At 50.8% G+C, this 27,993-nt stretch overlaps 12 protein-coding genes across 12 annotated transcripts; 9 read left to right on the forward strand and 3 right to left on the reverse strand.

Moving 5' to 3' along the window:
• Window positions 1–402: 402 nt before the first annotated feature.
• Window positions 403–1,521, forward strand: BDW43DRAFT_240654 (putative nucleoside-diphosphate-sugar epimerase). Its single transcript, XM_032039667.1, has 4 exons — window positions 403–669; window positions 719–929; window positions 992–1,230; window positions 1,328–1,521. The coding sequence occupies exons 1-3, from the start codon at window positions 449–451 to the stop codon at window positions 1,217–1,219; spliced, it is 660 nt and encodes a 219-aa protein (XP_031903404.1). The 5' UTR covers window positions 403–448; the 3' UTR covers window positions 1,220–1,230; window positions 1,328–1,521.
• Window positions 1,522–1,819: 298 nt separating this feature from the next.
• BDW43DRAFT_308245 (uncharacterized protein) lies at window positions 1,820–2,308 on the forward strand (the record flags this gene model as incomplete). The annotated part of the gene is made up of 1 exon (XM_032046447.1): window positions 1,820–2,308. The coding sequence occupies one exon, from the start codon at window positions 1,820–1,822 to the stop codon at window positions 2,306–2,308; it is 489 nt and encodes a 162-aa protein (XP_031903405.1).
• Window positions 2,309–3,078: 770 nt separating this feature from the next.
• Window positions 3,079–3,255, forward strand: BDW43DRAFT_267203 (uncharacterized protein; the record flags this gene model as incomplete). The annotated part of the gene is made up of 1 exon (XM_032040972.1): window positions 3,079–3,255. A coding segment is annotated over one exon (177 nt), but the record flags the coding sequence as incomplete, so codon positions are not given.
• A 422-nt stretch (window positions 3,256–3,677) lies between these two features.
• BDW43DRAFT_240660 (phosphatidylserine decarboxylase) lies at window positions 3,678–5,403 on the forward strand. The gene has a single exon (XM_032039668.1). It carries the CDS (start codon window positions 3,959–3,961, stop codon window positions 5,186–5,188), a length of 1,230 nt encoding a protein of 409 aa, XP_031903407.1. The 5' UTR covers window positions 3,678–3,958; the 3' UTR covers window positions 5,189–5,403.
• Window positions 5,404–7,289: 1,886 nt separating this feature from the next.
• BDW43DRAFT_240666 (uncharacterized protein) lies at window positions 7,290–8,045 on the reverse strand. The gene has a single exon (XM_032039669.1). It carries the CDS (start codon window positions 7,870–7,872, stop codon window positions 7,486–7,488), a length of 387 nt encoding a protein of 128 aa, XP_031903408.1. The 5' UTR covers window positions 7,873–8,045; the 3' UTR covers window positions 7,290–7,485.
• A 172-nt stretch (window positions 8,046–8,217) lies between these two features.
• BDW43DRAFT_298162 (sugar porter family MFS transporter) lies at window positions 8,218–9,961 on the forward strand (the record flags this gene model as incomplete). The annotated part of the gene is made up of 2 exons (XM_032044521.1): window positions 8,218–9,201; window positions 9,296–9,961. The coding sequence occupies 2 exons, from the start codon at window positions 8,218–8,220 to the stop codon at window positions 9,959–9,961; spliced, it is 1,650 nt and encodes a 549-aa protein (XP_031903409.1).
• A 218-nt stretch (window positions 9,962–10,179) lies between these two features.
• On the reverse strand, window positions 10,180–11,877 carry BDW43DRAFT_267208 (uncharacterized protein). Its single transcript, XM_032040973.1, has 2 exons — window positions 11,543–11,877; window positions 10,180–11,484 (listed from the first exon to the last, which is right to left on the reverse strand). The coding sequence occupies exons 1-2, from the start codon at window positions 11,729–11,731 to the stop codon at window positions 10,645–10,647; spliced, it is 1,029 nt and encodes a 342-aa protein (XP_031903410.1). The 5' UTR covers window positions 11,732–11,877; the 3' UTR covers window positions 10,180–10,644.
• Window positions 11,878–12,371: 494 nt separating this feature from the next.
• Window positions 12,372–13,118, forward strand: BDW43DRAFT_308249 (uncharacterized protein; the record flags this gene model as incomplete). Its single annotated transcript, XM_032046448.1, has 2 exons — window positions 12,372–12,646; window positions 12,710–13,118. 2 exons carry the CDS (start codon window positions 12,372–12,374, stop codon window positions 13,116–13,118), a joined length of 684 nt encoding a protein of 227 aa, XP_031903411.1.
• A 1,153-nt stretch (window positions 13,119–14,271) lies between these two features.
• On the forward strand, window positions 14,272–15,877 carry BDW43DRAFT_308250 (putative MFS transporter; the record flags this gene model as incomplete). The annotated part of the gene is made up of 3 exons (XM_032046449.1): window positions 14,272–14,728; window positions 14,803–14,935; window positions 14,989–15,877. 3 exons carry the CDS (start codon window positions 14,272–14,274, stop codon window positions 15,875–15,877), a joined length of 1,479 nt encoding a protein of 492 aa, XP_031903412.1.
• A 455-nt stretch (window positions 15,878–16,332) lies between these two features.
• BDW43DRAFT_308251 (Gfo/Idh/MocA family protein) lies at window positions 16,333–17,589 on the reverse strand (the record flags this gene model as incomplete). Its single annotated transcript, XM_032046450.1, has 3 exons — window positions 16,333–16,850; window positions 16,911–17,312; window positions 17,373–17,589. 3 exons carry the CDS (start codon window positions 17,587–17,589, stop codon window positions 16,333–16,335), a joined length of 1,137 nt encoding a protein of 378 aa, XP_031903413.1.
• Window positions 17,590–18,526: 937 nt separating this feature from the next.
• Window positions 18,527–19,637, forward strand: BDW43DRAFT_308252 (SANT/Myb-like DNA-binding domain-containing protein; the record flags this gene model as incomplete). The annotated part of the gene is made up of 2 exons (XM_032046451.1): window positions 18,527–18,754; window positions 18,840–19,637. 2 exons carry the CDS (start codon window positions 18,527–18,529, stop codon window positions 19,635–19,637), a joined length of 1,026 nt encoding a protein of 341 aa, XP_031903414.1.
• A 919-nt stretch (window positions 19,638–20,556) lies between these two features.
• On the forward strand, window positions 20,557–27,675 carry BDW43DRAFT_308253 (ketoacyl-synt-domain-containing protein; the record flags this gene model as incomplete). The annotated part of the gene is made up of 3 exons (XM_032046452.1): window positions 20,557–20,736; window positions 20,788–26,775; window positions 26,830–27,675. 3 exons carry the CDS (start codon window positions 20,557–20,559, stop codon window positions 27,673–27,675), a joined length of 7,014 nt encoding a protein of 2,337 aa, XP_031903415.1.
• Window positions 27,676–27,993: the final 318 nt, after the last annotated feature.

Genomic DNA, 27,993 nt, shown 5'->3' on the forward strand with positions numbered 1-27,993 from the left:
GAGGAAGAGTGAAGAAGTGCTCAAGATAGTTGATATAGTCGTCCATAGAATTGAGATCTATCAGAATGGCATCCGGTCCTCAGTAGGCTACGTACGTGTAGCTGATACAGCATCACTCTGCCCATCTTTCCCCTGAGATCACAACAACCTGATTAATATTATTTTGAAGCTATAGCTTAGCTTCTTTAGTAAGCTTTTTTTTAACGTTTTCAAAGCCGCCTGAATTGAAGCCATATTGGTAGAATTATGGTGTTTTGAAGAAATGACCAAAAGTCGGTATATATTAAAAAACAGGCGTCAGGTGGGGCCGGAAGTCAGGTGATAAGGTATGGTAACCTTTATACGGTTACCTCCGTTTTAACTCCGCCAAGTCGTAAGCATATAAGTTGGACGCCCAATGTTGGCGCCTCAGGGCGAGAAAAGAGATCTCGTAATCATTATACCCACTATGAAGGTTATACTCACGGGCTCAACGGGCTTCATCGGCTGCGAAGTCCTCAAGCAATGCCTCCAGAACCCTTCCATCACATCTATCGTTGCCTTCTCGCGACGGGACCTTCCTCCAACAGTGACTCATCATCCGAAGTTGACGGTGCGCATCGTGAATGACTTTCTTAGTTTTTCCGATGCGATATTAGAAGATATTAAAGGGGCAGGAGCTTGCATATGGTAGTTCTCTATTTATCGTAGCGAGGCCAGAAAGTCTAACGAGGCACAGGACTCTAGGTAAAGCAGTCATGACTGATATGGAGATGGCCCGGAAGATCCATATCGAGTATACGCTTTCGAGCCTCGAAGCTTTCCATCGAGCTGTAGCATCGGGTAGTCAGAGTCCGATGAAATTCCGTTTTGTCTATTGTAGTGGTGCAGTTGCGGAGCGAGATCAGTCGAAGCCGTTATGGTTCGCGCAGGAGTATAGAAGGATTCGGGTAGGACTTTACGTGAACTACTAGTCTTCTTAGGCTTTATGACAGGGACTAATATGATACAGGGCGAGGTTGAGAATCAATTGATTGCTAGCGCTGAAAATCATAGGGATACGATCGAGACCTATATATTGCGACCGGCGATGGTAGTCTCCCGAGAGTTGACTCTCAGGAGCTTGATTTTCGGGCTGGGCCCTTCGATCAAGGTGGATGTCTTGGCCGGAGTAATGTTAGATATAGCTCTGCATGGACATAATGAGAAGATACTGGAAAACTTCATGATGGACAAGTGATATAATGTTGGGTATGTTGAACCAAGAACTCCTGAAAAACACGAAACCAGAAACATCAGAGATGGTTTCATAATCAATCAAGCTTCTTGCAGGTTAATAGAATGATAGGGCCATAGTGAAGGTTAGCAAATAACCAGCGGTGGTAGAAACGGTCGCTACGGAATACAAGCAATAATCCGCCATATCCCCTCATACTCCATACTGACAAAGGATTCTACCACAAAAAATAGCGCGTTGGGCTTTGTTGTAAAGCTCGCCTTTATCGGCCTTTTCCATAAAGGCTGATAAAGACATTATTGAATCAATCCGGGGTCTCCATTGTTTCTTTCAAACCAGATAGTAAACGCATTTTGCATTGTATCAAACACATCGTCGCAGTACTACTTCTTTGGTACTATGGTGGATGCCATAAATCTCCATGTAGAACATTTGCAGTCGTTGATAGAGCTTGGATATATAGGGCTACGAAGCCCTCACACTAGATAAATCAATAGCAATCTAACCTACTTACATCAAACCTTTTATTTCCTACCCTCGATACTTTAGCCATTTCAGTACCTCCGTTCCAATCTTCAAGAAACTTGAGATAGCCCCCAAACGATGACCAAACAACTATCAGGGCAGAACACCAAGCAGCTATCATCTCAGTGTTTCTACTTCAGTATACCAGGCGATGCAGACAATAGCACCTATGGAGTCATCTCCGAAACTCTCAGGCAGCTGAAAAACTCAGAACCACACTATTTCAGTACCCCGCCCAGCGAGAAACAAGGCTTTCGGACGATATCGTACAACCTCACAGGCGCTGCCACTGAGGCTGCTGAATTTTCCAAAAAGCTGGAGGAATATCTACAAAATTTGGAACAACAGCTGCGAGCATCGCCCTGTTGGTATGGTATTCCGTTCCTGTGTCATTACAGGTCACCAAGATTGGGATCTTGCACTGTAACATGGAGTGATACGGAATCTTCTCTACTGCCAACTATTTTTCTGTCGAACCCTAGGAAGGCTTATACGGGCACCTCGCCAGGGGTTTTAGATGACGATCTTATGCATCCTCCCATGCACATGCGCCATGGTTGGCCATAATAGCCTTGTCATGGGTTCCCAGTATAAATGTAACAAGGCTTAGTGTTAATTGTTGCTTGAGCTGGCGAAGCTCGAGGTGATGGTGGTCAGATACTAGATTGCCGCATAATTGTTCTCTTTTTGTGGTTGTTGCTATCGTGTTACTCATTGCGCAGACCAGATCATCATAGACTTGTATATATGTACGATCGCTTCCGGAGGCTTCATGGTAGTATTCCAAACTAAAGGGTATCGTGTAAGGCTGCTTTACTTGCCAGGATTTAACGGTTACTATACACCGAGTTGCAGGCATATCAGAGCCTCACTAATTGAAGGACTCGATTGTTAAGCTTGCATCATAGGGGTCTGTCTAGACCACAAAGAACAGTGGCCTAGAATACAAGACAGAACGAATTTTTGCAATGCTTACCATGGAGCTTGCGATTTATCAACACGATACTCCCCTGTCCTCGGATAGATCTCCGACTTGCCGTAAAACACCGATTGGCGATTTGTCTAGACACGATTTATTTTCTATGAGATCTTCCCGACACACCAACACAATCTAAGCTGTCAAGTCTGGACAAGGGTTTGAATGAAGAGGGAACATGGCGCAATTGACAAAAATACTAAAAGAGGGGCCTTAAGTGGGGTTATCGAGGCAGTTCTTCCGTCCATAAGATTCGCATCTCTTCTATTATCACCCTATAAATATGGGCCCAAAAGTGGCCCCCTCGTTCAGCTGAAGAGCATCCCGCAATGTCCCATTTGGTTGAATTCTTTCACAGAGATTTTTTCCATCCCAATATACAGCCTTCAGCTGGTCTCCTCATCCCGGTCGGCTGAAAACACACCGTGGGTCCATAATCAACAAATACGACCCAGCCGCGTCAGACTCGAATCTTCCGCGTCCGATTTCGAACACAAACACACCATTGACCGGTTTTGATGGATGGGCTTCCTTGTAATATTATCAGTAATCTTGACGAGATTCTACTTTGTATCTAGGGTATAATGTCTGGTATAGCGACACCGGGGTCGATGTTTACCCTCAACTACAAATAGAACGTTACACGGTTCTATCTACAGCCTGATGACGAGCTGAACCAATCTGCTCCGGAATATGCGCGCGTCCCCTTCGATGTGACTCCCACAAACTTGCATCAAGGCCGACCCTTAGCGAGCTGTCGGCGAGCCCTTCACAAGAGTAAGCTTGTCATCACTTGCAAAAGACCTGCTCAATTGCGCCAAAAGTGGGTTAACTTCCCAGTGTGTGGTCCCCATTAGAGACTTTGAAGATATTTTTCTCGTAATATTCAGCTCAGACGAAGTGTTTTCGATGTGTTGAGCATCAAAGTGGCGAATCTGTCGAATGAAGACCTGGGGCTGATGGGAATCCTGCCTAAGCCACCCTGAGCACCAATACGGAGTATTGTCCGACCAGACAAATTAATTTGCTATGCAGCCTTCTCAGCTCCAAATGCTGGCCGCCTATACGACAGGCTTGAAGATGGTCGTAGTTGATTCTTGGCGGTGTCTATAAGAAGCTGTGCGATAGCTCCGGAAGTCGAGAACTCAAGGCTTTCACTCTTACTTTCTCAGTTCGACAATACTATACTCTTTTAGTAACTTCTGCTCCATAAAATATCCAACTTTCTCACTCAACCCATCATGTCTGTACCACAGTACGTCGCGAAGGAGCCTCTGGTTCGCGACCTGAGAGATTTCATCAGTCGCGACGCAGATCGCACCAAGCGTTTCAACGATGCCATCGCAACCGCCCTCATCGGCAGCGCAGAGGGCGACGAAGACGAGATGGCCAACGAAGGCATCGCGACATTAGACGACTACCTCCGCTACTGCGACGACCTCCTCCAATGGGTTCCCAAGGTCAGCAGCAAGGGCGACGAGCTTCTGCAGAAGATCCTCGTCTTCTACTGGGTCTTCGACCAGCCCGCACTGCGCGGCCTCCAGACCGAAATTCAGCCACAAAACTCGAACACAGATCTCAGCTGGCTCTCCTACTGGTTAGTAACATTCGCCCGCCAACAGGGCTTGTTCCTGGGCACACCCCAGTCCGCCGCATCAGTGTACTCCTTCTACCGCAACGAGAAGTATAACAAGGAGGCCGCCCTCTGGGCGGAACCCAAGTCCGGTTGGGTATCGTTCAATCACTGGTTCGCGCGCGAGTGGAAGGATATCGACTCCGCTCGGCCGCTCGCAGGCCCGAATGACGAGAAGGTCATTGTCAGCGTCGCGGACTCGAAGTTCAATGGCTCCTGGCCCATCGAGAACGGCAACGTTAGTATCGACAGTATCGAGGCGAAGGGGATCGACTGGCCCATTGACAAGTTGTTGCAAGCTTCCACGCTCGATTATCATAACGGCACGTTCATGCATGCGTTCCTGGGCCCGGCTGACTATCACCGTCAGCATGCGCCCGTCAGCGGAGAGGTCATTGAAGTCAAGAATATCCAGGACCAGGTCTACCTTCAGGTTGCCACTGAGAATGGTCACCTGTCCGGAGACCGCAGGCTCGTCCGGAATCCCCACATGTGCTCAAAGCGGAGGGAACGGCTCGAGGGTGATCAGGACTTCTACGACCTGGATGCCCCGGATGATGCTGGGTATCAGTGGTGTCAGACGCGTGGACTCGTGGTCATTCAGACGAAGGATTACGGGAAGGTTGCGGTGCTGCCGATTGGGATGGCTCAGGTTTCTTCCATTGTTATGACAGTCAAGAAGGGCGACCAGGTTAAGAAGGGTGATAACATCTCTTACTTCCAATTTGGCGGTTCGGATGTGGTTGTCGTGTTTGAGAAGAAGGTCACATTCAAGTCCGGTCTAGTAGCGGGTAAGACGAAGCTCAATGTCAGGTCAGAATTGGCGAGGTTTCAGTGAGTGCGAAGGTACGATAGTAATACCGGTATGAATGATTGCTTCAGCCTCCTTTTTTTTTTTTTTTTTGCTTTCTTCGTCTTTTCTGGTCTATTCTCAATCTGTGATATAATTCCCCGGCTTGATTCCAATAGGGACATTTTCATTTGCTCTTCTGCGGATCCTTCGGAATTGGATGTAAGCCTAGGCGGAGTTATGGCCCAGACCTTCTGATTACCAACCCCAATGCCTAAATCCATATGGATTACGGCTCACGGCGTATCAATCCTCGATAATGACAGTATTAAGTAGTAAGATCATCATGAAGCGCGTCAAGAATGATCAGCTGACTAATCCGGATTGTTTGTTGATATAACTTGGACCCGAGTTGAACCCGACCATGATACGCTGCCAGGAACGATAGAAAAAAAAGATCATTTGACGAAGTCGGCACTAAGATATAGTTATTTGCCTCGTAGATCTATTGTCGTTGACGCTAATTACTTGTAAATTATCGTTTGTGCGTTTCATTTTGTAACCGATCGAAAATGTATTCTTCCGCAGATTATATATAATAGCTGAATATATATTCAACACAGAATTTAGGCTAAAAGTATATGATCACACATAATCGGGTTATTTTAGACGCTTCTAGCACAGCAGACATAGCGAATAGAGGTACATATTTTTTTTTTGGTAAAAAAATTCCTATGTAATAGGAAGACGCCATTATCATCACTACCTGCCGCGGCCTGCCGTCAACTACACCAGACAGTACTATGAAGTATGCAACGACAGAAAGTTGAGATAACTACTAGTACCTTCTGGGACATTCGATCCAGACGAGAAGTTATGCAATCCTGGCTGGGCACAGACAGTTCCGTGCTTTCCAGAATCATCCGATGAAGCATCAGATCCAGTCGAAATCCCTCCGGCCGATCACCCCGGATATCGGGAGTCTCCGAGGAGCAACGCAAAGCCGCATCTTGAGCTCAATGTGGCGATGGAGATAAGATCATGCAACGGGATGATAATAGTCTTGATCTGAACTGGTCATCAGACCTTCCCTGAGGGCGTGCTTAGTGTAGGGAGGCGATTCTTCACCTGATCAAAAAGCAGGCAGTGCTGCGGCGAACCTGTGGGTCGGAAGATGATTGATCCGGGTAGAAGTGTAAATTTATTCCTGAGAAGGAAGTTTCTACGGGGTCCAGAATTTTTCAGATTGGATGTGGAGACTGGGCTCTTAAGTTGTCTTAGAGGAAGAACGGAGTAGTTACAGGCAGATGGACTTCCGATTAGTCACCAGATTAATCTGACTCTGTCCGGAGTAAGGGGTTAAAGGTAAACGGTATGCGTATCCCTCCAGAGCTAACGAATCCGGTGTGTTACTTTACTGAATCAAATTTAGATACTCGCAGCGATCTGTGACTATAGCCATTAATATTAGTTCGCGGGAACGAGCAATGAATGCTTACTTCTAGAAGGTGTCTGTTTGACGACCTCGCTAAGTCCATCCACAAAGCTTGGATGGTTCTAGAGCCAACCATGCATGAGAACCAACGCCGCTGACGAGTTTCGGCTCGGTCGGGAGAGCCAGAAAGTTCTTGGAATCCCTTTTTACCCAAGACGGATGCCGTGAACATGGTTTTTCGGTGCCGATGGCCAAAGCATTTCGGTCGGCATGGCTGCCCTATTTTCGCGGGAAAACGCATTCGGATGTCAACCATACTATTCATTAGTCATAGGAACAATACTATCATTATTAGGTGACCGTGGAATGTGGATGACATCGGGCTCGCATATTATGGGGTGGAAAATTCGATCGTAAAAATCGAGGTGAGATGCGATATCATCATAGTGGTGAACAGTGACGTTCACTCCGCATTTCCCCTCTTTTCCTCGCGGTCCCTGCATCCTGATATTCTCCATGTCGTGCTTCACCGGTCAACGGAAGGGGAAGCCTCCCCTCGTTTTCTCCATATCAGCTCCAGGAAATGCCTCTCCCACACTCTCCCCGTGGAATTCCGGCCATGTGTGGCCGACGTGGAGTTGAGGACGGTGCTAGTCCCTAAACAGACTAGCTCCATATCGTTTCCGGACTAGTGCCCCACACGTGTGACTCTGGGGCTCGTGACTGGCTAAACCCCAACATTCATCACTCGAGAATGAATTCTCGCAGTGCCACATCGACGTACCAAATCCATCGCCCCCCAAAAGCCAAGACGGCTTCAGTCACCATCATCTTTCTAGGCATGCCGAGGTCGCGACAACTCCATTGCTAACGGTTTCACATCCTTCCGGGCGCCGAGAGAACTTGAACTCTATCGCCAGGGACCTCTTATTAACAACGTCACGGGGGAACCACGGTTAATTTCTGACACGCACCTCGATCCAGTTATGGCCGCCAGTGGCGCTGATCCCTTCATCTCGCTGTGTCCTCCACCCAGTCTCCAGGCTGTGTCTTGACGGGTTGGCCACCATGACGAACCAGAGGCCACACCGAGGGGCCGTGGAGCCCGAACTGTTGCCTGTCCCCCTGTGTGCCGGCCGTTTCCTAGTACTTCGGCTGGCCTGACTGGCCTATGGCTGTCGGTTTCGGTCGGTCTGTTCGCCAATCGCTTGCAAGTCCTGCACGGAAAATGCGGGTAGTCTTGACTATTATCCCCGTGTCCCGGACGGACAATGGCCGTGAGGTCGGCTCTCCACATTGGGACTTGTCGTCACTAGTTTTTTTCGTGGAACTTTTCGCCCTTCCTTTTTCAAAAAAGTTTTTTTTTTCTTTTGAGATTATTTGCATGCGGTGAAACATAAAAAGGACAACGATTTCCCCTTTCTGAATTGAAAATTCTATTCCCCTCTGGTGTCCTCTTATTTCCCAACAATATTCTCCCATACCCTGGAGGTATATCTTTCTTTTCTTTCGGGATACCCTCCACCACTATCTTCCCATAACTATCTTTTACTTGCCTAGTCGGTATTATTTCTTCAGCTTAGATTTGCGAACCTAATTGAACACAAACAACCACACCGCCTCTTCCTACATCCTCTTCACCATGGGTGTCGAGACTTCTGCTCATCACGGGGAGACGATCAGCCCAGCTGGCGCTCCCCAGCAATATTCAAGTCAAGAGTCCGTGGCTGTGAATAAGCCCATGGATTCCGGAGTCGACACACCCGTTCCCCGCATTACGCTGCGGGCGTTCGTCATGGGTGCATTCGTCTCAATGGGTGGTCTACTCTTCGGTTACGATACCGGTCAGATCTCTGGTTTCCAGGAGATGTCCAACTACTTGGAACGTTATGGTCAGCTGAATGAAGAAGGAAAATACTACTTCAGCCATGTCCGTTCTGGCTTGATTGTCAGTCTGTTGTCCATTGGTACCTTGATTGGTGCCCTCTGTGCTGCTCCTATTGCCGATAAGCTGGGCCGTAAATGGTCCATCACATTCTGGTGTATCATCCTGAATGTCGGACTCATCATTCAGATCTCTTCCCCAGCGGGCAAGTGGGTCCAGATGGTCATGGGCCGTTGGGTGACTGGTCTCGGTGTCGGTGGTTGCTCCCTGCTCGTTCCCATGTACCAGGGTGAGAGTGCTCCTCGCCAGGTTCGTGGTGCGATGATCAGTTGCTACCAACTGTTCGTCACCTTGGGTATCTTCCTCTCTTACTGCATCAATTTGGGAACCGAGCATCTCGATGGCACTGCCCAGTGGCGGATTACTTTAGGTCTCACCTTTCTTTTTGCTCTCGTCCTCGGTGGTGGTATGGCCTGCTTCCCCGAGAGCCCACGTTTTGAGTACCGTCACGGTCGTGTCGATAGTGCTCGTAACACCATGTCCAAGCTTTATGGTGTTCCTGAGAACCACCGCATCATCCTTCAGGAGCTCGAGGAGATCCAGCAACAGCTCGATGCCGAATCCCAAGAGCAGGTTTGGCACGAGTTTATCACCGCTCCACGCATGCTGTACCGTATCGCCCTGGGTATGGTGCTCCAGTCTTTGCAACAGCTCACTGGCGCCAACTACTTCTTTTATTATGTAAGCATATATTACACCCTCTCCTCCAATGACATCTCGTCATGCTTTGTCCGTCGGTCGTCTGGGTCACGTGCTAACATCGAAAACCTAACAGGGTACGACTATCTTCCAAGGTGCCGGTATCTCCAACAGCTTCATCACACAAGTTATTCTCGGTGCCGTCAACTTCGGTACCACTTTCGGTGGTCTATACATCGTTGAGAACTTTGGTCGTCGCAAGTCCCTTATCGCCGGTGCCGGTTTCATGTTTGTTTGCTTCATGATCTTCGCCTCCATCGGCCATTTCATGTTGGACGTCAACCACCCCGAAAATACTCCCGGACCCGGCAAGGGCATGGTTGTCGTCGCTTGCTTCTTCATTACGGCCTACGCCATGACCTGGGGACCTATGATCTGGGCGATTTGTGCAGAGCTCTTCCCTTCTAAGTACCGCGCCAAGGGTATGGCTCTGGCCACCGCATCCAACTGGTGCTGGAACTTCCTCATCGGTTTCTTTACCCCATTTATCACCGGTGCCATTGACTTTGCTTATGGTTATGTCTTTGCTGGATGCTTAGCAGTTGCTGCCCTCGTCGTTTACTTCTTCGTTATTGAGGGTAAGGGCCGTACTCTTGAGGAGCTCGACTGGATGTACGTCAACCGCATCACACCCTGGAAGAGCAGCAACTTCGAGATGCCCTCGCTGCAGAACCAGCAGTATGGCTATGGGGACCAGTATGGTCGCAAGGAGTCTCAGTCGTATCACGCTGAGAACGCATAAAATGGGTTTTCGGTTGTCTTTGATTTGGAGTTGGTTATTTGCATTGTTCTTGTGGATACTCTTCTCGTATATATGGGATTTATGGGTTGCATGATATATATCCATTTGCTTTTGATTTGTTATTTATCCTTCTGGGCTATACATGATAATACGGTCCTGTGAAATGAATAGATTTACTATTTTTTAAAAACTTGGTGCCGCTTCGTAGATTTGTGTAGGCTTGTTTTACTCATCTATTTTAAGTAATTTGCCTCTGTTGATAATTATCGAAACCTATTTAGTGCCTCTTTTTGCACAAAGGCTGTGAACACCGGACTTCAATCTAGCCTCAAGTACTGATTCATGTTGTTAAACTAATCAGTTTAGACCCTCGACCTTTCCTGTTCTTGGTATTTATTCTAAACCTATCGAAATGGTACAGAAGGCCCTATTCTGGAGCAAACTCATAGTTTCCTTCTATTCGGACTCAGTACTGGAAAGCCCTCCACAAAGAGCGTTAAACACCATCTGCCTCAAGTTCTTATGTCCCAAGAAACTCCAAACATACTAGTGCAGTTGCCAAAGCCTTTTTTGCTCCTTTTTCGTCGCTGGTCGACACTTGCGAAAACTGGGATCTTGGCTTACATGCGCAGAGGGGAAGATCATAGTTTCTTGTTCAGCTGATGCCTCTCCTTGTTCAATCCCTAAAGTAAGTAGCGAACAAGGGGATGAACAATGGCCGTAATAGACAACAAACAGAAGCACATCTTCACATGTAATTCAAGACACCACAGTAATCTTCCAGTCCCTACCATCTGCCACGCCTTCTGTGCCTGTAGCGGTAGTTCGGCAGTCGGAAATAGTTCTCGAACACATCTTGCTCGCTGACTGGAGGAGGAAAGAACAATGGTTTCGCATGTCTGAGGAAGGAAGCTTGCCTCAACTGATATCAAGACGATATATGAGGGAAGGAGGAGCAGAACATGAAGAACCAGCATAAAGGCGGATACCAAGATATCGGACATGATGATGTTTGACTTTATCGCTACTGTGACATGCCCTTGGGGTGTACTGGTAAGGTCCTCTATTATGGCAGGGCTATGATTCATAAATGTCTCAGTAGCGGCATGGATCAGGGCTGGAACGGCCAGAGATTTCCATCGTCTCCAGTTGCGGTGTCTGCTAACGTTGTTGATTTGGTCTTCTCGAATAAGAATCGTACGAGCAGACCAGAAAAAATGGGTCTCTGCGAGCAGGACAGATGAGGTAATATAGGCGAGCGGTTGTAGGGATTTATATGGCAAGACCAGAGACGACAACAGTTTCGTTACACATGATTGAGCAGCCCAGTAAGAACACGCAGCACCAAAGCCACTAAAAAGGAGTCGGAGGCCACCCTTGCTGTAAAGGGAAGAAAGCGTGCGTATGAGCCGTTGGCAAGAGGGAGTCCGTTTACCACCGCCCAATTCATGAGAGTTTGCCTGGGTGTTAGCGGTTTCGAGGATTAATACAGACATCATCACATGGCCGACCACATATTGGATCTTGTTGCCTTGGTTAGTTCCAGGATAAGGCAGAATCCGAGAGAAGGACGAAACTTACCAGTAAATGCAGGGCAATACCCACAGTAATTGGGATTAACAAAACAGGGCTATTTGCTTGGCCAGGCTCCTCTTGTAACAGTCTATGAGCTCGCGCTAAGAGAGGGTAATCACCCGAGGAATGGATAAATGTGTTTAACGATTGGCGGAAGAGCGACAATAGGAAATTTGGGCGGGGGGTGTAAGCCATAATCTAGGTATTGAGGAGGGTTAATGGTGCAGGTATTTGGGGGATGACAAGAGGGGGGGGGTAGGACGGTGGGTTTTATAATGAACCCCGTATGTGGTGCCTCATTTCGTCCTTCCTTCGACCAATCACGAAAATAACGCGTTTTTGGTTCAGCCTAAGAAAATAAGCTAATGCAAAGCTAACACCCCATGTTCTACCCAGACAAACTTGGATGCTTGATCCCTGAAGTGGTTACATCTGGCTGCATCTATAGGAAACTGAGATACAGCAATAGCCACGACTACTCCTTATAACACTTACTGCGAATCTTCGGGCTTAACTCGATTTGTATATTGCTAAGGTCTAAGTATCATATTCCATATGACTAGACCCGCCGTATCACACCAAAACATACATGCTAGGTCACACATGCTAGCTGGCTTTAGCCATTTCCCACCATCTGGTTACAGGGTATGGGTACAAGTCTTACTTGGAACCCAGTGAAGGAGATTGCAGACTGCCAGGTGTATTATAAATAGAAAGAAGCCATCCTACGAGGCATGCAAATACACAAACGGCATTAATCCCCCTTATTTCAATCCTCGCTAAAGTTTAAAAGTTCTTTTTATCTCTGACTTGGGATTATATTCCTCCAGCAGCGATGAGGACTTTATTTTTGCTTCTCGTCGCAGGTGCATTGCTGGGCCGTGCCGCGCAAAACCAGGAGCTCAACTACGAGGAAAGCGTCCCTGCCCTGCCATACGGCAATAATGCCGTCTCTGTCGAGTCCCACGGTAATGTCTGGCTAAATATCCCAAATTTTGCGGTGCATGAACTCCCACATATCCAAAAGTCTGTGGGCATCTCCTCCTTGGACAATGCACGCAAGCTGCAAGTCATTGCACGACTGACTCAGGCAGTAGCGAGTCGGCATCGGTAGGGTGATATTGTTTTCCTCTACAACGTATTTCCCTTAAATGTATATGCCGAGTTTGCAAGTGTTGCGAGCCCGCAAATACAGGCTGGTTTGCTGGATACTGTGAGAGGCAAGGCCTCCAATACCGGTCCTGATGATCGTTTAATCGATTCCCACGCCAGTACATCAAGCGCACCGTCCCTAGTTGATGCTTCTAGAGCTCCCCCCGAAAATCATGCCCGACATGATCAGAAACAAGTACTAGCCTCGTTCTTAGTTGTGGCTAAACCGTTGGCTACAGCAGTTGTAAAGAGGGAGCCGAGTATTGACCGCAATCGGACTGTATGCAGTGGCGCTAATGTAGCTGTTGCTAGCGCCTGTATAGCGCTATTTGGGCGCGTTCGAATGGATACAACGTGGAAGTCAGGCGGTCCACGCAATACCTGCTCTGAGCCATGCTGCATCAGCCAGAGTGCGAATGCAGCCCTTTAAATAGCGAATTTGTGAAATGCTGCTCAACGTCATTACAAGGTCTGTGTCAATGTGTCAGGTGGCGTGAGCTGTGGGGCATACAACGTGAGTCAGCAGGTCACAATTATGAACTAGTGCTTGAGTAACCGGCCTAAAAGGTGTGGGTAACCTGAGGAGCTGTGGTAGTGTGCTCTCTCTATGTTTGTTTGGTGGGTACGCCGAAGCGCCTTTAGAGTTTGGCTTGCCCTCATGAGATCTATGTAGTTCAAAGGGCTATGATAAGGGAGGTTCTAGTGTCCGATAATTGGCTTTATAGGCGGAGATGGTGCAGATTGGATGATTGTGCTTTCTAAAGTCTTGATGGGTAAAGGGAATGAGAAGAAAATTAACGTTAATAGTGCACATGGTGGAGCTTCACTGGTTTTAAAGACGAACCAAACTCCTATCAATGCAGGGAACACCTCAACATTTGATTAAGGGTGAAAGCAGCTCAGCTCACTGTCGCGACTGGTACGTCTCCCGTCAGGAAAGCCAACGAGGAATGAGAAGATTGATCAAGGTGTCCACACAGAATTTAGATTTGGTAGACTATCCATCACGAAGATCAATCCAGAATAGAGAAATAAATCAATAATTCAGCTAATATGAGTGGTATGATTTGTCATATTCATATACGGCCATGAATATGGCAGACCTCAGGTTAAGCTCGTAGGGAACGAACCGTCCGCCTTCAATTCGCATTTGCCGATAGCCCCTCAAAGAAAATCTGTGCAAAAAGGGGAGCCGTAAATGTTTTTGGTTCTGTTTCCGACACTCTTCGCCCCTTTATATCCGTTCGGAACTTGGCTCGTTGAGCTTGATAGCACCGGTGCGTATTAAGGGTTACAGCGCTAAGACATTGGCGCAGGATTCCAACTGCCATGGCCCATCACCATTGGCCGACACGTAGGGCTAAGGAGCCGTTTAGTGGGCCGTCGAGGCTGCCAACCAAGTTGTCCATTGGAGAGATAACGGAATTCTTTGAAGCGGACTTAATTTATGGGGTGTAACCTCCCCCTCAGCATGACTGAGTTGTTATCATGTCTCTAAAATTAACTGTCTCTGTTGGCCTTGTTTCTATCATATAGATCCTGGCTGTACAGACGCGGCGCGAGCTCTAGATTCAGATATAGTCATGCTACCTTCACAACGTCCATCATCGACGTCTCAGCAATCGGAGACGACCCCTTTATTGGCGGAATCGCAGGACAATGTCCCCACGCCCGAGCATTGTGGCCCTTTTACTCCAAATCAGACACGACAACTTTTGATCCTCATTTGTGTCGCTATCCTCACAATTGATTTTGGCTCTTTTATGTCTGTCGCCCCGCAGATCGAGATCTTTGAGTCGATTATTTGTAAGCAACACGGACATGGTATAGATGCCTTGGTGGAAGATTCTCCTTGCAAGGCTGCCGATATCCAGGGCGAGCTAGCCCTGCTGAACGGCTGGAAAGACACACTCGAACAGCTTCCTGGTATTATACTTGCGGTACCATACGGGCTAATGGCAGACAAAGTCGGTCGCAAACCGGTTATGCTCTTATGTCTTGGGGGAGTTCTTTTGGAACAATTCGCGATAGCGTTGATCAGTATGAGACAAATTTAATATTGAACTGTCCTTACCTGCGCATTGGCTAACTAAGGGAAACTGATATCTTTCAAGGCTGGTGGAGTGATTTCATCCCCATTCGAGCAGTTCTGATCGCCCCCATATTTCTGATATGTGGTGGCGGCCCCCAGATCGCGACATCGATGGCCTTCACGATGGTTACAGATATCTTTCCGGTCGAGAAAAGGTCAGAAGCCCGGCATCTACGGAGCAGAGTTGGCACTGACCGTATGATCTTAGGTCCTCAGTCTTTTTCATACTCGCTGCAGCAGCTCTGCTTTCAGAAATCGTTGCCACCCCATTAAGTGCTTTTCTCATGACATGGACACCTTGGCTTCCTTATTTACTTGGGCTGTTGTTTGAGATAGCGGGTATGTCAGCCGCCACATGCGTCTCCGAAACCAGAGCTCCGGACCTTTGCGAAAACAACGCCGATACTTCCCAATTCACTGCGGCCGATACCATAAAACCTCGAGGCTGGTGGACATGCGCGTGGGATGTGACTAGGGGTTCGGCTGGCACCATCCGCTCGATTCTCAACATGAATATGGTATGCGTGGCATTGGCCTTTACCTTGGGTGGTATCGGAAGGCAAGCACTCCAGCTCATCATTCAATACGCCTCCAAGTGCTTCTCCTGGAGCTTTTCCCGAGCTAGTCTTGTGATTGCACTTAAGGGCATCGTTAATCTCGGTATCTTACTAATCGTTCTGCCGAAGATATCCAATATCCTGGTTCAACGATTGTCTCCGGTCGGAAAGGATCTCCGTATCTCTCAGGGTAGTGCCTGGGCCTTGACACTAGGCGCCGCGCTTATGGCCATCGCTGCTCATCCAGTTCCTTTCATCTTCGGCACATGCGTATTTGCTTGTGGATGGGGGTTCTATTCCACGCTTCGCACCGTGGCCACTGCATTGGTGGAGCCCACTCATATCGGTGTTCTCAATACAACGCTTGCTGTCGCACAGGGTATCGGGTCTATGGTGGCTGGTCCAATCATGGCCTCCGCGTTCCGACGAGGATTGGTGCTCGGAAACTTTTGGGTGGGTTTGCCTTTCATGGTTGCTGCTGCACTATTCTTTGGGGCGAGCTGCTTGACCCATAGCATTCGTGTCTCGATGAAGAAGTAGACTATATAGACGTTTCCGATCTTGGAAGGCTGCGTGACAACGCCATGAGATCTTCGGTTGGCATAGTCCTTTTATAAAGGGCCGGGCTTCCTGTAGACAACCCCCTGTACTATGGTCTTCCCAGTAGACAGTCCTCATGAGCAATGAATGTATTACAATCATGTACATCACCTCGGACAGTACTAGCTCAGAGTATGTAAAACCGTCTGATGTCGGCAGGTTGAAGAAACAGTGAGGTATTTTGCAATTTCATCAGCTTGAGCTTCACCAATCATGATGCGGAGTTGGGGCAGGTTTGAATGATCTAAGTAGAAGCGTCCCAGATATAAATTGCTCGCCAAAAGCACATTTAATATAATACCGACGCGCAAGATCCAAATAGATTGTCGCCTCTCGCTCATGGACAGCAGAGCTTCTTATTTCTATTTAAATCGATATATATAGTATATAGGACATTAGACTTGCTTGGTATCTTCGTCAAACTGTTTCCACATCCCTTCGATCGTCTCATGCCTCTTTAACGCCCAATCGAAGGTAGGAACCCACTCATCCTGTCGATACGCTTCGTAGAGACGAGCAATATTGTGCGCTGGAGTCGGCAGCTCATCCCATTCATCCGCCTCTACCTCCCCGGATACCTCCCTGACGTTACCCGTTTCATTATCAGAGATCTCGATTTTCGTCTCGGTAGACCCCACATTTAAGAAAAACATCGGGGAGGTCAAACGGGCCCAACCCTTCTCTCCCTGGATTCGCCAATCCAACCGCGGCTGACCCGGAAATTCCTTACCAGCATAAAGTCGAATGGCCACCTGGGCATCAGAGGACTCGGTAATCCCAGTCGCGACTATCTGATCAGGGACCGTATTCCGGGCAGCGGCCTCGACGACCTCGCCGGTGGTATAATCTTTGATATCCAGCGTAGGTCGGGAGATCCACGAGGAACTATTAAACTTTTTAAATTGTCCAAGAACTATAATGCCGACGGCTTGTTAGTCTTGAGCTTTTGATATTACAGAGAAAGAAAACCCACCAGATGTAACAGTCTCTATAGTATGACCGACGTGAATCGTCATCGGACTCCCCCCGACCTCCCGATCAAGGAAATACCGCACATTCTCGCTCTCCGCATCGGTATTGTTGCCAAAGCTGCCCAGCACCGTACTTGACAAAATGCGGCCGATCTCACCACTTTCTACAACCGATCGCAGCTTACGAACGATGGGAGCATAAGAGCCCTGGAGACCGACGAGGGTCTTGGCATTATGTTTTGCTGCAAGGGCAGCCATTTCCTTGGCCACTTCGAAGTTGCGGTCGAGGGGCCATTCCACGTACACAGCTTTCCCGGCGATCAGACTCGGGCGAACTGTGAGGAAGTGGCGGTCCATTCGGACGCTGCATACGACGAGGTCTACATTTGGGTCGTCGGCGAGGTCTATATTCGTTAGGGTTAGATTCGGGGCTTCTCTCCCTTGGGTAGGGCTTGTGGACTCACCTTGAGGATTACCGTAGGCTTTTATTTCACTAGGGAGATTATATTTTTGGATCGCTGCCTTTGCAGATTCCACGGAGCTGTTCAGCAATGCGACTACCTTGAAATGAGGGGACTTGGTGAGGTAGGGCAGATGAGCGCAGGCTGCCCACGCGGTGCCGCCGTAGGCGCCTCCTGCAGCGCTAGACAGACCGATTAGACCGACACGAATAGGAGACATATTGATTTGATAATGGGAGTAATGGATGGCGCTGACTGTTTCTGGCTAATCTAGCTGATCAGCCATTATTCTTTTTTGTTTTAGCGTTATATATGGGAGGTGCCGATCGGCGGTCGGGGAGATAATTCGGATATTCCCAGGTTTCTAATATCACCGACGGATAGATCGATGTCTCCGATCGCTTAACAATCACGGATCCCTGTCAGCCTCGTGGGGTTAGTATGCGTCTTACTCGCCGGTGTGGATCCCGGGGAGATCCGAGACAGCATTAGCAGTCGTTAGTAACAGGAGTACTTTTGTTCCCTGAGTCGGGGCCGGAATTCCCCCGACGGCCTTGATAATACATACCCTACATCACGAGGGTCGAACGCCCTGGACGCGGGACCGTACCAGGATAATATGCATTTGGAAGGCCCTTAAATCAGGCCTACTTGGTCGTGAAGCCCGGTGTGGCATTCGTATTCTTTTGCCCTTTCCGCCCCCAATGCATACTTATTTGTCGGAATTACCTTATTTGAGTGTTGGAGAAGGCCAGGGTGGGCTTCGCGTCGTCTTATGTGCAGAAGGTCGTAAACATGATGACTCCCTCTGTAGTTTAGTCGATTGGACGAATGTAGATCTACATCTGTAACCGATCGCCAAGGGCCAATCGGGCGATCGAAGGATTCAAGGGAGGGATCATATATGTATTCATTCGTAGATGGTCTGTGTAGGGTAATAAAGCAAGTGACAGGGGATTCAATTCGCTATGATGCATAAAATGAGTTAGGCCTAGTCTTAGGCCACAGCGCACCACATGGTGCGTACCGGACCACCGGTTAGGTATAATAGACTGGCTCTGCCAAAAAGCAAGTGCAAACAGAGTTAAAGAAAAAAAAGAGGGGGGGGGAACATTTTGTCAAACGAAGGTATCCACATGATTGTTTCGAACAGAGAAATGGACGCTGTAGAGGCGACAACCAAGCCCTCACAGCAGAACGTCATCCGGAACGGTAAATGGCTCCCCGCTGAAGATGCACGTCTTCGCGAGGCAGTCGCTGCGCACGGTACTCGATGGATCATCGTGGCATCGGTGGTTGGAACTCGCAACGGTGACCAGTGTGCAAAACGGTGGAATGAGAATTTGAATCCAGAGCTGGATCACAGTCCATGGACACCAGAGGAGGTGAGTCGCGGCTAGCGCCCCCCCTCCGGGGCTCCTCAGTGTATTCCTTCATGCGAATGTCTCCGTCTGGCTAATGTGCCGACAGGATGCTTGCCTCCTCGACCTTGTTGAAGTCTACGGCCACAACTGGAAATTCATGGCCAACTATTTCCTCGAGGCACGTGCACCATCAGCGCTGAAGAACCGATACTCACTGCTGATGCGACGCCTCAAACGCCAGGGGAACGGGCAAGATCAAGCAGTAAACGCTGGACGTGGCCGTGGGTCCCGATCCACTGCTCGCCCGCGCGTGTTCAGCAGGAGCCCATCGCCATTTCCCATGAGTCCGGTCGATCCGACCAACGTTTTGGTGGGTGGGGATCCTCCGCACAGCCATCCCCTGGATCTGATGCCCACCAGTGCCGCTGTGGGTACCTTCCCGCCCCTCACTTTCGGTGCCACTGATGCCATGGGAAACGTGGGCCTGCAAGGGCCGGTGGACACAGTGTCCGAAACAGCCATTGCCACGTTGGGCGACACGGACCTCGTCTGGCGGCAACCTCCGTGGTTGGGGGATGGGATGGAGCTCGACGGCGGGATTTTGAGTACGGGGACGGAAGGGGAGCCGAACAGTTTGATTGCGATGTTGGTGTCGGATGACTTCGCTGATGGCCAGGACGCGAAGAGTACCGCTTGCAAGGGGAATCTGCACTACGCGACATCCTCGGTCAGTGAGGACAGCAGTGGTGTGTCGGTGGCTGCGTCGGTCGAGTACTCGGTTACTTGCCAGCGAGGGAGAGCTAGGTCGCTGGTGAATCAACTGGTCGATGCGGCCATGTCGGAGTGTTTGGACAGGACGTCGGAAGAGGACAAGGTGACGCTGACATTGCAGGTAAAGGTGTGAAGCAGGGACGGCTATCTGATTTTCGTTGTATTCTCTCATGCCAGCTTAATGTTTATAGAATAGATTTTCTTTGCGTTTCTTTTTTTGATTTCTCGTGCTGAATAACACAACGCGTAATATTAGAGATGACATATCTGATAGGCGGAGGAAAAGGGAGAATGAAAAGAAGGATCTTACCAAATCGTACATAACCTTTTTTCCTTTTTTTTTTTTTTTTTTTTGAATTAAATTCGGAAAAGATAGTAGTTATAGCGACCAGGATTCCGACGGCTTGGGAAGCAGAGTCAGGCCTTAGTGGAATGCCTCATCTTCAGGTTCAACAGAGTAAGCCGAAGCATTAGGGCTCCACCAGAGCTATAATAACATTGACTCTGCCAAGAATCCGAGTCAACTCGGTCGTTATACATGCACAATTCTCCAGAGTCAAGGCCCGACATACCTCGTTTGACTCTAAACTCGCATAACTCGGTCTCCGAAACGCTCTAAGGTGGAACTGGTGAGATCCTTCAGGCTTCTTCAGCATATCTCTCGACCTAAGAAGCTTGCCTGAAGCGTCGATCTGAGCTCCACACCAAAGGTCCATGAACGAGCTAGAATCTTACGACAGGCAACGTAACTTGTGCTCATCAACTGACTCTTTCAATCATCTTTACTCATTATATGTACTCGGGATACATACATGGAGCACAGGATCAGTTAAAAAGGGACAAATTCCAAGGGAGAATCGAAATATCACCAACAGCATCGAAAGCATTGAAAGTTTCAAAGGCATCGACAGCGCCAAAGAATTAATATAGACGACTGTATCACTTACGCCAACAGCGCCAACTTACCATCGGCACCTAATATCAACAGCACGAACACTATAAGTCATATCAATAGTATCACTAATCTTAATAACATCAACCATACCGACAACATGGCCGACAACTCCAACTCTAACAACATTAACGCCACAGCCCCTCTCGAGCCAATCGCCGTAGTTGGTCTGGCTTTGCGCCTGCCTGGTGGCGCCAACGATGCTGACGGCCTTTGGGAGCTTCTCGAGAGTGGCCGACCGGCATGGACGCCGGTGCCAGAAGACCGGTACAATGGAGATGTGAGTTTGAGAAAAAGGATCTGAAAGTGAAACCCGACTTACATGAAACAGGCCTTTTACCACCCCAATGCCGACGATGCTACCGGCACCAGTAACCACCCTGGCGGACACTTTATCTCGGGGGATGTTCGCGACTTTGATAATACCTTCTTCAAATACTCCAAGGCGCAAGCCGCTGCCATCGACCCACAACAACGCATCCTCCTAGAACTCGCCTACGAGGCTCTCGAAAGCGGTGGTATCCCCCGCGAGGATGTCGCCGGGACAGCCACCTCGGTCTACTCAGCCCTATTCCCAATGGATTATGACCGCAACCTGTACAAGGACACACTCGACATGCCCACCTACTACATGTCAGGCGTAGAAAAGGCAATGCTATCGAACCGTATCTCACACGTGATGGATCTGCGCGGTCCCTCAATGACGCTCGATACAGCATGCTCCGGCGGCCTTATTGCCCTGCATTTGGCCTGCCAAAGTCTGCGGGACGGCGAGTCGGACACATCCATTGTCGGCGCCTCTAATCTCACGCTTGGTCCCGACCACTTCATCGGCCTGAGCAATCTACACATGCTCAGTAGCACCGGACGCTGCTACCCGTTCGACCAGCGTGGCAAGGGGTATGGTCGTGGTGAGGGTGTAGTTGTGCTGGTTCTGAAGCGTCTTGATGCCGCGATCCGGGACCGTAACCCCATCCGAGCAGTGATCCGAAATACCGCCACGGGTCAGGATGGCTACACACCCCAGGGGATCACCTATCCCAATGGCAAGGCACAAGCCAACCTAGCACGTACGGTGTACAGCCGAGCGGGTTTGTTGCCGGAAGAAGTTGCCTACGTTGAGGCCCACGGCACTGGCACGAAGGCCGGTGATCAGGAAGAGTTGGACGGCATTGCAAGTGTCTTTACCGGCTCTAAGGAACGCTCGGTACCTCTCTATGTTGGGTCTATTAAAGGTGCCATCGGCCACGGCGAGAGCGCGGCTGGTCTTTCCAGCTTGGTCAAAGCAACTTTGATGTTGGAACGTGAGCTAATCCCTCCAGTCGCCGGTTTTGAGACCCCGAAGCCAGGTTTGCCGTTAGACAAGATAAAGATCCCGACTGAGGTGATCCCCTTCCCACAAGCTGCCGGTATCACCCCCCGAATCTCCATCAATAGCTTCGGCTTTGGTGGTGCAAATGCCCACGTTATCCTTGAACAAGGGCCGCGAAAGGCTCAGAAGGCATCTAGCTGCGACGATGGCTTCTCTCGCCTCTTCACACTCTCCGCAAATAGCCCGGCATCCCTGAAAGCCATGATCCAGGCCCAGCACGCATGGGTCGAGCAACGCGCAGAGACACCCTTGGCTGATCTCTCGTACACGCTCTTACACCGTCGCTCTGCACTGCCGTATCGTTTCAGTGCCGTGGCAAATGACCGAGCCTCGCTACTCGAGGCACTCCAGCAGGGGATCGCTGGCCCCGCGGCCAAGCCCGTACCTGCTGAGGTGGATATCGTCGCCATTTTTACTGGTCAGGGCTCCCAGTGGGCGGGAATGGGCCGCGAGCTGCTGCTGGAGTCCAACCCAAGCCCCATCTTCCGCGATTCTATTCGCAAATCCCGCGATATCCTAAACCAGCTGGGTGCCGACTGGGACTTGGAGACTGAGCTTCTTCGCAATCCTAAAGAATCTCGCATTAACGAGGCCATGCTTGCACAGCCTTCCACGACCGCCGTTCAGATAGCCCTCCTCGAACTACTCCAGGCGCAAGGGGTGCACCCACGCGCGGTTGTAGGCCTCTCGAGTGGTGAGATTGCCGCCGCGTATGCCGCAGGACATCTGACGCACGAGACTGCCCTCAAGGTTGCTTACCACCGTGGCTTCATGGTGGCTGCCGTCAAGGCCAGAGGCCTTCCCCGCGGCGCTATGCTGTCTGTTGGACTCGGCGAGCATGATGCCTCCAAATATCTGGAGAACTTACCTAAAGGTAAGGCGGTGATCGCTTGTATCGCGAGTCCCCGAAGTGTGACTATCTCGGGTGATGCCGATGCCATTGAGGAAGTGGACAACCGCATCGCCCTGGCCAACGATGGAACATTCCACCGCCTGCTGCAAGTTGATACTGCATACCACTCACACCACATGGGGGCAGTCGCGCAGGAGTACCGCGATCGTCTCGGTGTCTTAGATGTTGAGCGCAGGCCTACTTCCAATGGCAAGCCTGTTGAATATGTATCGTCTGTTTCGGGCGAGCCCAAGTCGTCTGGGTTCGACGCTGAATACTGGATCGACAACTTGGTAAACCCGGTCCGCTTCTCCGATGCCGTTGAGACCCTCGTCAGAGCTCGCCACCAGTCTGGTCAAAATGTTTTCTTCGTCGAGGTCGGCCCGCACCCAGCACTGGCTGGACCAGTCCGCCAGACCTTGCAGCAACCGGACATGCCCCAGATCTCTTATGACTACCAGGCACCTCTGCAGCGTAAGTTTAGTGCTATCGAGAGCACCTTAACGTTCAGCGGCAAGCTGTTTGAACGCGGAGTTCGCGTCAACTGGGATCCTGTGTCCGCACTCGCTCCAGGGGCAGACACCGCATTAGTGCGCCACGATCTGCCCGCATACCCATGGGACCACTCAACCAAACACTGGCAGCAGTCCCGCGTGACGCGTGCATATCTCACACGCAAAGAGCCATACCATGATTTGCTTGGTGTTCCCGTTCCCGATGCCACTGATCTCGAGCCCCGCTGGCGCCATTTCATCAGCAAGGCTAGTTTGCCATGGCTGGAAGACTACGTGGTTGACGGGGTGACAACCTTCCCCAGCGCAGGATTCGTCAGTATGGCAGTTGAGGCCGTGGCACAGCTCGCCCGTCGCCGTATCGCCGACCTGCCACTTGAGGCATTCTCTCTCCGTGATGTTTACTTCAAGCGTGGACTTGTCGTGCCCGATCGGGAACGGGTGGAATTACAGTTGAGTCTCCGACCACAGTCTGGTTTGGACTTCGGCTTTACCTTCACCATCACGGCTCTCTCACATGATGACAATGAGTGGCATGAGCATGCCACTGGTGTTGTTGAGGCTGTGGTGGCAGAAGGCCGTCCCTCTGCTGACGAAGCCGCGCCGGAGGAATTGCCCCAGCTTCCTTCTAAGAGTGAGATTGTCTCCAGGGAAGTCCTCTATCGCGAAATCGAAGCGGTTGGCAACAAGTATGGCCCATCGTTTGCCGGTCTGGACTCCTACACTATTGCGAGTGATGCTTCGCAGGCCTTGTCCTCGTTTGGCATTCTCGACATCAAGGCTTCCATGCCTAGACAGCACCAGCGCCCCCACGTTGTCCACCCATCCACCCTCGAAATTGTTTTCCACTCGTCCCTGCCGCTTGTCGGCCGCCGTCTGGGCTCCGGAACTATTACGCCGGTGCACATTGATGAGTTGCTAATCTCCTCTAGTCCTTCTTTGCAGAAGCCCAGTACCAAGCTGGATATCTCGACCCAGCTATCGTCGAGCCATCTGCGCACTGCCGTTTCCGACATTTCGGTGCTGGCTAGTGGGGACCGCGTGCTCTCGGTTTCGGGCATGGAGTTCAAGAGCGTTGGGTCGAGCTCTGCAGCAACCACCGACGCTGCAAGCGCTGCAAATGCGCGAAACATCTGCTACGAGCTCGGCTGGAAGCCAGATGTAAACTATGTGCGCGCTGAGGACTTGCCAGAAAGCCCAGCGTTGGCCGACCTTCTTACACTGATCACCAGCAAGAAGCATGGCCTTACAACCATTGGTCTGGGTGCTACAGTTGATGCATCCGAAGAGGTCCTTACTACGATCGAGTCCCAGAACAGGGTGATCGTGCACGACTTTGTTGACTCCACTCCGGGCCGCTTCGATGCTGCTGCTGCGCGCCTTGGTGAATTCCAGGTGCAGTACCGCACCCTCCGCCCCCAGTCCAACCCTGCGTTGCGTGGTTTCCGAACCGGTGCGTACGATCTCGTGCTGGTTGGATCGGCCCAGTGGCTCAACCAGGCCGCCGTCCTTGTTCGACCTGGTGGTACAGTGCTCCTGGTATTCAGCGGACGCAACGCCAAGGGTGACTCATGGCGCGCCACTCTGCAGGGAACGAAGCCTACTCGCCTTGAAGAGCAGCTGGCCTTCCGTGAGGCTGCTGACGGCCGGTTGATTGCCGTTGCAAAGCCATCTAGGTCTCAGCTCCCTGGCCATATCCACATCGTCACACACTCGACCTCCAATGCTCCTGCTTGGGTTACTGCTGTTCAGAAAGCACTGAGCACTTCAGATGCTAAGATCTCACTCAATACCTTTGACTCTCTACATGTGGAGGCCCTCACCACCGATGATACTGTCGTTGTGATCGATGACAAACCCGATACTCCGATCATCGCAGAGGCCGCTACATTCCATGGAGCCAAGTCTCTCCTATCCAAGCCATCCCGTCTGGTGTGGCTTGCGCCCGATGAGGCGCGCTTCCACCAGATTACAGGCTTCGCACGCACAGCCCACGCGGAGAACGATGATCTGCGAATGACTACGATCCATGCAGCCTCGGGCGTGCTTGCCAAGGAGAGTGCCCACGAGCGTCTGGTGAGCCTTGTCGCCGATGCAGTCCGTCAGGTGGCAGATCGCAAGGCCCCGCACGAGGAGCGGGAGTATCGTATCCGCACAAATGGTGCTGTGGTTGTCCCTCGTATCCACCGCAATGAGACAATCAACACTGCTGTCACTGCTGATGGGGAAACCGGCCCGAAGACTGAAACGGTTCGCTTCGCGGACAGCAAGCGGCCTTTGGCTCTTGCCTCCGACGGGTCACCCTTCTTCGAGGATGATAACAATGTCTATGCCACGCCATTAGCGGTGGATGCGATTGAAGTGGAGGTCCAAGCTCTTGTGGTTTCCGCTACTGAGGCACCTGCTTCCCTTGGACAGTACGCAGGAATTGTTGCGAAGGTGGGTGCTAATGTCAGCTCTTTGACTGCCGGCGATCGCGTTGTCGCGCTGTCTCCCGTTGTTGGCGCCTCTCGACTGCGCATTCCCCGTTCTCACGCCGCTCGCATCCCGGCCGACGTGCAATCAAGCACCGCATCCGCCTTGCTTTTGAATGCCATGTCAGCTTTGTATGCTATTCGTGACGTGGCCCACCTCTCCTCTAGTGAGAGTACCGTCCTGATTCATGGAGCGCGCACTGCAGCTGGACGGGCAGCCGTTGCTCTAGCCCGATCCATCGGTGCCCGTGTTACGGCTACAGCGGCTGATGCGAAGGAAGCTCGCTTGCTCAAGGAGCAACTTGAGATCGATGCTGCTGATGTGCTTGTTGCCCGTCGCTCTCTCCACCGTCGCTCCGCGCACGAGGTCTTTGCCGGTGGACTCGACGCGGTCATCCAGATTGCTGAGGATGCCGTCCCCGTTGAAGCATTGGCGTTTGTCAAGCCATTCGGAAATTTTGTGGTCATTGGTCACCCATCTTCCCCAGTCGCTAGTGCGCCAAAGATGCCTCCTAATATGGCCTTCCACTTCGTCGACATTTCTGCTCTTCTGCAGGCTCGTGCTGATCTGGCAGGCTCTCTTGTCACCTCCGCCGTGGCTGCGCTCGAAAATACCCCGCTGGCAGGACTGGATATCGAGGCCTTTGACGTTTCCGAGGCAGCTGAGGCGTTGGAATTGGCCAATGCGAATACTGATGCAAAGGTGGTGCTTCATGCCAACCCTGACTCAACAGTCCAGGTTCTTTCCGCGCCCAACTCGGACCCTTGGGCCGATGAAGAGGCCACATACGTCGTTGCCGGTGGCCTCGGTGACATTGGGCAGAGATTCCTGGCCATAATGGCGAGCCGCGGTGCCAAACACATCGCCACGATCACCCGTCGCGGTGTTGACCCCGAGACATACCGCGCCCTCCAAGCCAAGCTGGAGGCTATCCGGCCTGGTTTCCGCCTGTACGCTCTCAAGGGCGACCTGTCGTCTGAGTCCAGCGTCCGCGAGGCCGCAGCAGAAGCCACTCGCCAGGGTGCGCCTCCAGTGCGCGGTGTCATCCAATCTGCTATGGTCATGATTGTAAGTTTCCTTTCCCCTCAGCACCTCACAAGCTATAAACTAACGATCTCTTAGGACCGTCCCCTGGAGCTGACTACATATGATGACTTCCAAAATGTTACAGCAAGCAAGGTCAACGGCACACTGAACCTCCGCCACGTCTTCGGCTCTCCCGACCTGAAGTTCTTCCTCTCACTCTCGTCCGTCTCCAACATCGTGGGCTGCCAAGCCGAGGCCAGCTACAACGCCGGAAACTCACTGCAGGACTCACTCGCCCACCAGGAGAAGCACTTGCTGGAAGACAGCACTCGTTTCTTGACCATCAACATCGGCTGGACCGACGATGCTTCGCTGTTGATGCACGATGCCACGCGCCAGGGCGTCCTTCGCCGCGCCGGTTTTGGTATCACCCGCTCCGAGGAGCTCTCGCGTTTCATCGACCACGTCCTCGGTGCTGCAAACGGTCATGAGGCCCCCACCTGGGACCAGGCCATCATCGGCTTCGATACCGAATCCCTCGCCGGTGCGACCGCCCACAACGGCACCATCAAGTCCAACATGTTCAGCCAGGTCCGCGACGCCGGACGGGCCGCCTCAGGCGAACAGGACCAGGGCGAGGAGAAGACCTTTGAACAGGTCATTGCCGAGGGCAACGTGGAGGCTGTGGTGGAATATGTCTCCCGCGCCGTGTCGCAACAGCTGGCCCGTCTTATCTCGGTGGACGTGAGCAGCATCGACCTGCGCGAAGGATCTATTCTGGAATTGGGTCTCGACTCACTGGTCGCAGTCGAGCTGCGCAACTTTGTCACGCGACAGTTTGTGGCGACTCTGAAGTCGTCGGATATTCTGGCTAACCAGTCAGTATGGGCCCTGGGTGAGAAGATCGCGGCTCGCTCCAAGATGGTGAATGTTTCGGCTTGACGGGAGGGAGATGATAAATTGCGCAGTTGTCATAATACTTGTTATTCTCAGTTTTCATTGATTCATAGATATAGACATGTGGTTTCTAGCAACGCACTAATATAATAACGACTGCCATAACGACTCCCTACTGAAGCTGTTTCTTTTCACTCTAGACTTTGACGACTAGACCCTCCGAAGTACCGAGTATGTACTATTCTACTACCTTTAACATATATCATTTACTTTGTGCCTACTTCTATAGTACGGCACACTACTCCCTATGGATTTCTATCTTCATACTCAATCAACAATACACCCTTTCCTGATTCGCCAAGT

This window comes from Aspergillus alliaceus, assembly GCF_009176365.1.
Source record: "Aspergillus alliaceus strain CBS 536.65 unplaced genomic scaffold BDW43scaffold_8, whole genome shotgun sequence".
In the NCBI taxonomy this organism is placed as follows: domain Eukaryota; kingdom Fungi; phylum Ascomycota; class Eurotiomycetes; order Eurotiales; family Aspergillaceae; genus Aspergillus; species Aspergillus alliaceus.